At 41.7% G+C, this 12212-nt stretch overlaps 1 protein-coding gene across 4 annotated transcripts; it reads right to left on the bottom strand.

Moving 5' to 3' along the window:
- Positions 1 to 1342: 1342 nt before the first annotated feature.
- On the bottom strand, positions 1343 to 9087 carry LOC104926516 (probable global transcription activator SNF2L2). 4 transcript variants are annotated; one of them, XM_019278358.2, is made up of 7 exons: positions 8934 to 9047; positions 8736 to 8776; positions 6607 to 6836; positions 5050 to 5155; positions 2497 to 2598; positions 2121 to 2265; positions 1343 to 2017 (listed from the first exon to the last, which is right to left on the bottom strand). In XM_019278358.2, the coding sequence occupies exons 1-7, from the start codon at positions 9004 to 9006 to the stop codon at positions 1884 to 1886; spliced, it is 831 nt and encodes a 276-aa protein (XP_019133903.2). In that variant the 5' UTR covers positions 9007 to 9047; the 3' UTR covers positions 1343 to 1883. The 4 variants fall into 4 exon arrangements, with proteins under 4 accessions (XP_019133903.2, XP_010738692.2, XP_019133905.1 ...); XM_010740390.3 differs by lacking the exon at positions 8736 to 8776 and having other exon boundaries at positions 8934 to 9087; XM_019278360.2 differs by lacking the exons at positions 8736 to 8776; positions 8934 to 9047 and adding an exon at positions 8394 to 8456.
- Between the last annotated feature and the right edge of the window lie 3125 nt (positions 9088 to 12212).

Below are 12212 nucleotides of genomic sequence, written 5' to 3'. Positions count from 1 at the left end.
TAGAGGCAAACCTGGGCAGGAAATATAATTTCCTGCAGCTACAACATAAATTACTTGCTCATGAGCCAGTTACAGCATGTGGATTGCTGAAGACGTCCACGTTTCTCACATCACTGACGGCGCGTCACTTATGTTATGATTGGTAGCCGATATATATAAGTGACTGCAAAGGGTGGGTAGATGGGTGGGCACAGACTGGCTGTGACATTGACACAGATGGGCAACTGTGACACATGACGTCAAAGGCAATTGTGATGGAGGATTTTGATTGAGGCATATGATATCAAAAATGTAAACATCAGTTCCCACTTGGGAGTGTGAGCCCACGTGGCACGGGTTCTAGCAGCATGTGCAATTTGCAGAGGATAGAAATGTGTTTCATCATCTTGCACCCACTACGGGATCTGTTGTAAAAGAAACTGTTCCTGATTTTGCAACAACAATGTTCTAGCTGGAAACACTTAACAGATAGCGTGCAGAGTTGTGGTGGCGAATAAGAAAAAATGCAAATTAGGTAATGCATCTTGTATTTCCTGGCAGATATTCTTTGATGATTTTTTTTTTTTTCTTTTTCAGCGTGACCATTCGTCTGCAAATGCCGTGCAAAGCATTTAAACATTCCTTTCAATTACTGCTTTGAATTTAGGGAGAACAAAGTAAAGAAACGCTCGCATAAACAAGAGCTGACTCGGAGAAAAACACTCATTACATAGAAATAAAGAGAAAATCATGCAGTTCTCTTGCACCACCTATTGGCACGTTGTCAAAAATACATTTCACAGACAGTATTTACACCATGCAGGGCTGGAGGTTAATGTTAAAGGAGGTTCAATTGCTGTAATTACTGAATAATTGCTACATTTAAATGTAAAGCCTTCTGACACACATCATTTTTTAAAATCTTTTAATCTGCTTTCCTTCTCCGGGCTGATTTCTCACTACATCACTACTACGACTACTGTTAATAACAATAATAACGACCAACCAGTGGGACTTTTTGGTAAAATTTATTCCGGAAGTGTTTAAGTGATACATGTTTCCAGGGATTGTCTTAACAATGATGTCTTCCACACACACACCCCTCCCCAACAATCAGGAGAGTAAATGAAAAGATTTTTTTTCCACACAAACTGTACAATATGTGAATATACTGGGGATACAAATGTTCAACTAGAGTACCCTTGATTAGACCAAAACCTATTCCATCAAGTAAAGTGTCTTTGTCTTCAAACTTCCACTGTATGTGTGTGTGTGTGTTCTTTTTTTATTATCAAAGATGTATCATCTCTAAAAATCACATTCAGAGATTTTTAAACAAACTTAACAGTGTCCGTTGATCTCGTTTTTTTTTTCTTTAAAAAGACCTTCTCCCCCCCCGTGTGCTTCTCTAGCCCTGAACACATCAACGTCGTCACCAGCGGGTGTTTGCTCCCGGAGGAGCCAGCTTCAGGAGAAGATATATACGGTACATATCATGCTCCAAGACATATGAAGGCGTTTCATACAATCAAATATATGGGATTTTAAAAACAGTCAGTGGAACTGGTGTTTTACAGAATATTTTTTTTTGTTTTGCAGAAGCAATCACAGGGACTAAGGCAGATAAAATGAAAAATTGTTGTAAAAGACTAGCTCAATTAAAAAGAACAGCACTATGTGCAGCAAGACGTGTTCGAATGGCCTGTGTTGTGTGAAAGAAGGAGGAGAAAAGAAGAAGAAGAAGAAGCATTGATTCAGAAGTACCGTGTCTCCTTTTGAGTGCTCTATCCTGTTTTATTTTCAAATACCTTTCGGTTGCTTAGAAAATGAAGAAACTAATGAAAAGGGACGTGGCAGAGAATAGACATGAACCAGAATACAAAAGAACGGAGGGCCCCTTCAGTTCAACCTTCATCTTTTGTGGTGTTATCCTCTAGATCCTCATCACTGTCTAAATCACTGTGGAGCCTCTTTGCCATGGCGTTTCTGCTTCTCTCCACCTTATTCTCCTTCTTTAGCTGGACTGGTAATGGTTTCACTGGAAGGGGATAAGTGTCAGACAAGTCGTTATTAAAAATAGAAAGATCAATGTTTTTTTTTTTTCATTAATCCTTCCTGATTGACTGTGTTTTAACACTTACCTGCCGATGGAACAAATTGGTCTTCAGCTCCGCCGCCATTATCGCTGTGACCGGCACTAACTGCCTCTTTCTGTTCCTCGTCTGTGACGATTCTCTGTCTCGCGCTCTCGAAAACAGACTTAATGACAATTGAATCCTCATAGATCTGCAGTCGTGAACAGACACATGCCACAGACAAATGCAGAGACGTACGCACAAACACACACACAAACACAAAAACACACACAGATAAACAGAGCATGGGGTTGTCCTTCACCACATCAAGGTCCGAGCTCATTTACGACTACAATAACAGAATGGAAGGCTGTGAAAACAAAACTAAACAAAAAAAACTATTTTGTTGCTTTCCAAATGAAAGAAATCCTTAGGGCTTCACCTGAGATCCCTCCAGGTTATATGTCTGTGCATTGTGACACAGGAGGAAAATATCCTTTTCCAAATCCCCCACACTTCTGTACTTGTGATTGCGCACGCGTTCCTGTAAAAGCAGAGGGTCAGCATCAAAACCTCGAAAAACCAAATCGGCTGTCAATAAAGTAGTTGATAAGAAATCCAAGAGGGAGTATTCTTACGAGGAAAAACTCAGAAATACAAACACAGAGTGTTCCATCTTTAGTTTAACAGTTTTGACTGACTTAATGAGTTAAATGAGGAAATCAGTCCCACCATCATAAATTAAACACATGATTTATCTTGTTTGTATAATACATACAAACGCTGAGGTTATGAATTTCAAAAGAGCCTGATGCAGTGACTATAGTCTAGACTGGTTGCCTGGAAACCTCATGGTGCCCAGAGATGGCTTTTGCATTTGTACCGCTGATCTCAGCGAGCCACTCGAGCTACGCAATTAATGTACAGACATGAAAGTGAAAGTCAATTTTCTTACGTAACTCAATCAAGTCAAGTCTCAAGTTGCATTGGAAAGCTATAATCTGACATGTTCAGTCCCAGATCCGGACAGTAGGTGCCACTTTGGGCTGATGAGTACATGGTGCTTTAATTGCTACTTATACTGTGTATATATTGTTTAAAATAGGATATTCTGTAGGGTATATTGTTGTCGTTTGGGAGCTGCGATAACAAAAACAATTTCCCTACGAGGATTAATAAAGTACTTCTGATTCTGATGGTGGACGTAATGATCATTTACATAGAGAGGGAAAGAGAAACTTAAGAGAGAAAGCATTGAGAGACCGATCATATAGAAGAACGCCATACTTTGGTTGATTGCTCGTGTGTGTTATATCAGGATAAAGGCGAGTGTGTGTGTGTGTGTGTGTGATTTAAGATCACCCGTGAGTCCAATCTGGACCGATTCAAATGTTTTTAAAACTTCACGGAACCCGATTTTCGGCAACACTTCGAAGAGGAAACTGCCTCGCTGTTACGTGGGCATACATTTTTCACTAGTGTTCGGGGCTGAACATCAGAGATGATTTGATCAATTTTTTATCTTAAAAAACTCTTTGATGTGCCAGCGAATCCCCAACCTTACACCTCACATTTTATCTGCAGCTAACAAGCTCGTTAAATGAAGCCTTGACTGTGTTTGTGGCTTGGGTTTTTTTGGTTGATTAGACAGGATGTTTTATATAAGTTGGGTCTTATTTTGTGGCGAATACCTGGCAAGGAGCTACAGTGATGCATGTTCCACTCAACTTGACACCTTGGTATGGCATGTCAATGTGTTGGCGAGTTAAGCTGTTGTCAATTGATATTTTTTGTTTGAGCGTCATATATTATTTTGACCCGTTCTGTCAAGAAATGAGGATGTAGTTTGCTCTGATGGATGGTAGTTTGCTCCGCCGCTCTCGTCATCCTCAACAAGTGTGATGGATTTCTATAAAATTCGGCACACACATCTGCGCCTGCCACAAAAGCTTCATTTGCTACAGTCAGATGCTGAAAGGACTACTCTTTTTGAATGATGTTTCACACTGCCTTTCTTACTTTACTAAGCCCTTTTTTACAAATAGGTGTTATTTTGTGTGAAGGATTCGCAAAGAAAGACAAAAACAGTTCTATACACGGAGAGCAAAATAGGAGATAGAAGATAAGTCTGAGCAACAGTTAGATAAAAATAAAATCAGCAGTCATTGTTAAAAGAAATCATCAGAATCTGTGCAAATATAAACAGGAACACATTCCTGCTTCGAGTGCACGATAGTGTCGACAAGCTGGAGGTAACAGGCTTGTTTCTACAGCAAAACTATTCTTAAAACTTCAAAATAGATACAGCAGTGCTGGAATTAGAACACTGAATATCAGGTGACGTAACTCACGAATCACTGATTAAACCGAATTCATTTATGCATATGATAGACTAAAGCAGTCGCCTAAAAAAACAAACATTTAAAGCAAAAAAATCAACACAACTACAACGATAAAGTCCCCGCAACTCTGCGTGCACATCGACTAATTGAAGATTTATTTGTATAATTTGTCTTCGTTTGGGATCAAAAGTATTTTGAATGTAAATGATACATTTAGTCTTTGAATCATGCTGTTTTGATCTATATTAAAACAGATATTTATTGAAGAAAAGGAGAAAAATCCAAACTCTCAAAGGATTTTTGTTGTTCATATTTAAACGGTGAAGATACTCAACAGATGCGGATAACTAAAGGGGGAAATGAAAAGAAATAATGTGTTTTATATAAAGATAAATCAACATTTCTGTGTTAACTATAGAACATTTGAGATGTATGTTATCTTTTTGGCAGCACACCATATCTATAAGCATTAATTACATAATTTCGCTTCCAGTATTTACCCAGAAAAGTGTTTTACCATTCAATACAGACGTGTCTTTTAATGTATGATGTATCTTCTGAAGTTTCATCTCCCTCTGTTTGAGTTATCTTTCAGCAGGTAAGATAACAAAGATATGTGTACATGAGTGTTGAGGGTTTTCAGTGACACGTACCCTGATCCTTCTGAAGTCCACGGGCTTTCGGATCAGCTCGTAGTACTCAGGCACCTCCTTCTTAGAGGGAAGCTGCACAAAGCCTTTACTGATCTGTCGACCCAACCTGGAAGCACAGTGCCACAGCTCACGTAATCTCATTTGATCCAGAAACCGTTTGATCAACACGTCAGTATACGGTTGACATTCACAGAAGTCCCTGAATGGCCTCGGGAGGCGATGTGATGTCTGTTACACTGAGATCTTCGTCTTGTGGAAAACAAATTCCTAAGCTGTTTTTCCAAAGATTATGAATGATTCCATCACTTCATTATCTGCAGTTTAGCACAGTCACCAGGAAATATCTACTTATCTCAGTCTTAACTTGATTCATTCATTTCAAAGTTGGACATCCGGGGCAAAACAAAATTCATCAATGAAGGCAATGAGGCGCAGGAAGGGCTGAAGGAGGTGGAGGGAGACTTCTCTCCTGTTGTAGCGTCTACAAGAAGTCAGTTCATTTGAATGTGTTTGTCACAATGCACACCTTCACATCTGATTATAGATGTGTAAATCATCAGAAATAAGACTAAATTCCAAGGCAGCTCCTAGTGTGTGACGGCACACACTGATCTAAGTAGCCTGGACTCACTCATGACCTCACTTCATCCAACTGATAAATCTACAATCTATAATTCGTTTAACAATTATAATTATGTCCATAATATAAAGGGGAAGAGAGGAAGGGCTGAGGTCGTGAAGATGGAGAGGGTACACAGCGATAGATTTCTGATCGATGGTTCATTGCCAGCGTCAGCCATGTGGAATAACGAGCGTTGATAATCAATTAGCACCCATGGCGGGAAGTAGTGCAACAGCGGTTTGCTTTTGTATGATCTGATGTTGGCTGATGCGTTCAAATAACTTGTTCCAGTCTATGTATGACTTTGATATGAAACCAGGATAGGAGACGAGGAGAGTGACTGACAGGTGAGAAACCAGATGAGCAGCTGGAGAGGTGAAGAGGTGACGAGACCGACGAATAAGACAGTCGGTTCAAAAGGAGACCTTAGAAGCCATGAGGCCAGCATGTGTCTGCGTCAACATCGCCATGGCTCTTATTTTTTTGTTTTACGCGTGCAGCTGAAACTAAAAATCATAACGAAGCTGAATGAGAACTATTATGATTTCATCTTTAAGAGCCAGCCTGCACTCCTGACTGCAGCTTTCATATTACTTTGAAATAACTTTAAAATGGTGCAGTTATCAGTACAGACACTGCTATATATTCCACCACACAAAACGCTACATGCAAGATATTCTCTTTAGAAGTATTGGATATTTAAATGTAAGTTTATTGGGATTAAGGGTTTAAATGATAAATGCGTATTCTGGGCTAATAAATAAATGAATTCATGCTCATGAAGGACTACTTTGATGTCTTTACATCATGAGAATCGTCATGTTGTGATTCTGTGTGACAATCACTAACAAGCAGAGTTGTTTCTTCCCCTCAGTTCATGGCCTACGATTAACATGTGTCATGACACAGTGGCACAAAGAATCGAGCGCCCTCACCCGTCCTTGTAGTTGATGACCATGTCTACCAGCGTGCTCAGCGTTCTGGTGAGCTCAGGTGGATTCGGAGGCAGTTTCTCAGCCGGTGGGCGCCCTCGCTTCCTCTTGACCTTTTCGCCGGTTTCCTGCCCGGCCTGCAGTTCTTTCTCACCATGTTGATCGCTTTTACGTTTCTTCAGACCGATGTCCTCTTCCATCTCCTCCAGGGACCCGTTCTCTCCTTTCTCAGGCTGCGGGAAGAGGAAGAGCCATGAGCATGAGACAAACTCATATTTATGAGAGGCACGTTATAACAGGACATGTGTACTGTATGTATTATACACACAAAGCCTGTCATACCTCAGCACTATATGGACAATAACAAACCGTGGTGGATTTCAATTCAAAATTCTTCCTTTTGCATTCATTTCAAATCTTCCTCTGACTTTGTGACGTGCTTCACGCATTCATTCGCCACAAAGATAGAAACCTGAAGGTACAGAGTCTAAAACAAGACAATCACAGTCTCTGGCTAATTGCCGGCCAGAGCTGAAGCATACAGAATAACAGAGTATGGTTTTTGTATTCAAATGAAAGAGGCTTTATTTATTTAAAACAATAGCGAAATCGAAATTTGCATGGACCGCCGTGCCGTCCCTGCAAATTTAGGGCAGATTGTTTTATCTGGAGGCTTTGATGTCAGATGATTATCGAGGGGAGGCATCTTTTTTTTTGAAACGCGCAAAGAACGGGGATACGTTTGATGAAGAAGAAGCCATAGCTCTCTTAGCACAACAAATATGAATCCATATTTCCCTGCTAACATGCATACACACACAAACACAAAAAAATAAAAAACGAGATGGATGCTGCTCAGTGAGGATGCACGCCGCATCCTGAGTTATGCTCAACCATCGCTCCCCCCCCTTTCAGATATCTGCTGCAACCACTGTATTTTCCACAAAGGCAATTAGAGGCCAGAAACATGAGTATGCATGCAAGAGCAGCTCCGACAGCAGCAGCAGCAGCAGCAGCAGCAGCAGGAGGAGGAGGAGGAGGAGGAGGAGGAGGAGGAGGAGAAGCAGGAGCAGCCCCGGCTGGAGAGAAAAGGCGCTCTGTCCAATCCCAACAGAATTATTGATGCATCTTATCATACAGGTTCATACAGTACACACACACACACACAAGCATTCAGATCATACAGCCTAATACAGCACGCGCTTGTGAAGATGTTTCTCAAGGACAGAAATGAAAGCATGCTGACATATTGTATTTTGCACACACACACACACACACACACACTGGTCAGAGGCAGAGGAGGAAAATCATGCAGGATTACTGAGGAAAAAACAATTCACAAGCTTCATCGGAGTCAGAAAAACACCCCTCTGAAGAGAGACACACACACACACACACACGAAACGAATGCCCTGCACTTCCGAAAACCACAAAAAGACACGGAGGATAATTGAGCTGGAGGACACAACAACACCAGAGAGGTAACAATAGAAATCCTGCTCATCATCTCATCGCTCTGGCTCAAACGTAAGGCTTTGAAAAGCCCCGCTACTCTCCCTCTCTCCCCCTCTTTCTCCCTCTCTCTCTCTTTCTCTTTCTCTCTCTAAGGGGGGCTGCAGTTCCGTTCCAGGCGGAATACTGGAGGGATAGAGGGGGTAATCCTCAAAGATGTATAACGCAGCCTGAGAGCCGCCTGCCTGCCCGCCTGCCTGCCTCACTGTGCATGTGTGAGAGGAAAGGGTGTCAGTGTATGTGTGTGTGTGTGTGTGTGTGCATGTGATGCTCCATGCCTGTGCTATCTCCTAACAAGCCTGCCTCTTCCCTGACTAATCTGGCAACGATTCCCTCTCATCTGTTACAGCACACACACACACACACACACACACACACACACACACACACTCCTTCCCTCCCCCCCTTCTTCCCTTCCTTCCTTGCTTGCTCTCACGCACACACACACACATAAACTCAGAGAGCCTGGCGCGCACACACACACACACACACACACACACACACACACACAGAGAGAGACACACACATTTCATCCATCTCTTCCCATGCGATGTAGCCTGGCTGAATCCCTGAAAGCCTGAGAAGAAGAAAAAAGAAAAGGCATGGATGTGGATATTTACCTGGCCGCAGTCTGCAGGCTGGCTTTCAGGATCGGCTGCAGCTGTGGGGGAGAGAATTAGCAAGCCAGCATAGCGGCGAGCTGCTAGTCTCTTCATCAGCTGATCACTCAGAAAGCAGAGCCCAGAAGGGGGGCAGAATAAAAGCGCTATGTTTTCATATACAAATCAATGGGCTGGGGGAAAATAGAAATGCCATACCCATCTCCTGTCTGCAGCTCTCCGAAGTCTTTTTCCTGACTCTGGAAGGCCCCGAGCTTGTCTCCCTCTGCATGTTTTTAATATCGACTGCTGCCAGACGCTTTTTTTCCCCCCTCTTCCCATCCTGCTGTTAAAGTTATCGGCTCCATTTTTTTTTTTTTTAAAGAAAACATGTTTTCATTGTATTTCAGAAAGGACATTTCATATATATGTGTGTGTATATATATATAAACTAATGCAGGGAGTCCTGCCTGTCTGCAGCCATATATATATATATATGTGAGCATGTTTGTGCAAACGCGTGGAATATCAATCACCACGTTTAAGGGAGGGAGGGAGGGTCACGTCCCATTTAGTATAGAAAATATGGAAATTAGCAACCTCCTCCCCAAATAAGAAGCCAGACGCGTCATCAGTTCAAGTTTTTTTAGTTTCCCTTTAATATATATCTATGTATATATATATATATTAATATAATAAAAAACCCGCACTGGATGATCATAATAAACTCCTCCCGCTCCATGTTGTTGGTGCACACGCAACAGCCACAGGAAGTTTCCTAACACACACACACACACACACGCGTGCGCGCTCGGACGCACGGTGATCACTCGTGTCCTCACGCGTAAAACGCAGCCAGACACAAACCACAGCAGGTTTATCGGTGTGTCGTTGGTCAAAACGCAGACACGCTGGCGGATGGCAACGTCTCTCTCTCTGCTTGTGTGTGTGTGTGTGTGTGTGTGCGTGTGTGTGTGTGTGTGTGTGTGCGCCAGGCGCGCATTGTGTCTGGCGCATGGTCCTAATTGCCGACATGTACGCTGATGGCTAAAGACTCATAAATAACGTCTGCTCGTTTTATTTGAACCAAACAGGCGTGAGTGTGTGTTTGTGTGTTTGTGTGTGTGTGTGTGTGTGTGCACAGATGTGACAGGAATGTGCGCATTTGGATGCAAACTAGATATTTTGGTGATTATCTCAGATTGTCTCAAATCAGACCTGATCATACCCTCAGTAGTACAATTTCCCAGCAACATTTATCCTGAGTGCTTTATTCTAATTTGCTGATAGATGTTCCTTATCCTACCCTAAATAGAAAAAAAAAGTTTCATCTTGTTATACCACCACCACCCTCAACATTTCGTCTTTGCTTTTTGTGAGTGCAGCCCCCAGAATTCCAGCAGGGTGATTAATGTATTAATATCAGATTACACTTCATTCCTATGCCAAGAAAACACTGAGCTGTAACAATTGCAATAATAACATTGGACTTTTGTCTAGTTCGAGCCAATATTCAGGCACATCTGGTTTCTGTGAAACAATTCGGGCTGGTTTTTTTTTGTTTTTTTGTTTTTTTCCTCCCTCTTTTCTGACAACATGTGCTTAAGTCTGCTGGAAAACAGCACACAATGTCAGGACTCACAACACAGGAAATGGCGGATAGGCTAAGCAAGAAAAACAGGATGGGAAATAAAGGATCCTGCCGCATGTTCTTCAAATAAGGTCAAACTCATAATGACAGAGTGCTGCCCTCTTTTGTATAACGGAGAGACTTGTGTGGCTGGGACTGGAATTCAGTGGAAAGAGGGAGAAATCATGATGCACATGAATTGGGTGCTTTCATCCCATGTACTTAAATCGATATTCTAGCAGACGGTCAAGGCCATTTGTCAGACTTAAGTTTTTTGGGCTTTTTTTGTGGCCACACTGCAAACGGTCTTTATGCCAAAAATAAAACGCTTAAGCAAAAAGTTGAAATATGACTCAATTAAACATACATTGCATAACTTTTTAATGATAAATTTGATGCTACACTGACATTTAATCAGGTGAATGGTGTCTCCGTTACCTGGACATCCGTTATCACACTAAATAACTGAGTTTCAGGTGCGAGAAGTTTGTAGTGGTGATAGTTTCGTGTTGACAGTGAGCTGCTGTTAGGCAATGTTAACTCAGTTTGTTAGCCAGGCTGGGCCGGGGGGAGTGTTAGTGTTTGTACCACGGGCGCTTTGGACCACTTGGAAGAGGGGGCCAGGGGTGCAGGGGGAGTCAGTGTCGTGCCAGAACCAGAGCTGGGCAAGCAGGCGATGTAACGGGACTGACTTTTCTTGGTTGGTGAGAGCTTTGTGAAATAAAAGGCTGAAAGACAGACGCCGAGCTGGGCTGACTGCTGCCGGACTATTAAGTAATATTAGCCGGCTGCTATGACTTCTGTTGTACTAGCTTTTGATATATTCATAACAAATACACATGTAGAGTTGCACTGAAACTAAATAACAAAAACACCAATTTCTACACAACGTTGCTTCGAAAGCTCCTGAAATCTTTGTTTCAAATCTGAGGTATTTTCTTTGTAACATTAATATTCAGGACTCAATAATCAAAGTTCAAGACTGCAGGGAAGAAATCCATGGTTATTATTTATGAAGAAATAACTCCACAACTATCTAACAAGCTGAATCCTGACTGTGAGAGAGCCCCACCCACTGACAGGACACAGAAACACAGAAATCTCTCATGTGAAATGAAGCAGAACTGTTCCCGTCTCTGCCAAAGAAATATTGTGCTAATGTAAGACAACAACAATGCTGCAAGAAAAAGAAAAAAAGTTTTCAAGGCTTTTAAGTGAGTCTGGCAGGACATCTTATGCTGACCACTCGCTACAGTTGAACGAGTTCATTCTGAAGCTTCTTCTATACGTTGCCAAAACTCCCGCTAATAATAAACCTCTCTCACAACTTTCCAGAACGCCAGAACTTCATTTACCACCCTGAACCAAGACCAAGCAAATAATCCAAAAAAACTAAGAACATTTTAATATCGACACGACTTCATCAGCATCTTGTTCGATGACAAGACGTACAGTGTAATGGATTCTGATATTCATATTTAACTTGCTGCACATGTTGAGATGTTTAACAGCGGGGTTACAGTCCGCTGGAAGAGAAAATAAAAGTGAAAACTTACTGCTTGGGCTCTATGATGTGGCATATGATTAAAAACATTTAGCTTTCCCTCCGGTCACCATGATACAAATGTTTTTACTCGACTACTCTGTTTCTTATTGTGATTGAAAATGACTTTAGGTCGTCCCTTTTTGTGCTGAAAAGTAATGTTTGTTTTTATTTATCCATTGTTGATGGTTTCGTATTTACAAAAGGAAGAAAAAAAAAAGTTCTGGTGAGCATCACAAATAGAAATCCTCTTTCCTTGACTGACAGCAGCTGGCAGATTGCAAGTTTGCTGCATATAACGCTTAATGTGCTGCATCTGACAAGC

The sequence above is a fragment of the Larimichthys crocea genome, chromosome IX (assembly GCF_000972845.2).
Source record: "Larimichthys crocea isolate SSNF chromosome IX, L_crocea_2.0, whole genome shotgun sequence".
NCBI classification, from domain to species: domain Eukaryota; kingdom Metazoa; phylum Chordata; class Actinopteri; family Sciaenidae; genus Larimichthys; species Larimichthys crocea.
Note: the sequence above shows the minus strand (reverse complement) of the source record. Positions and strands in the feature narration are given on the sequence as shown.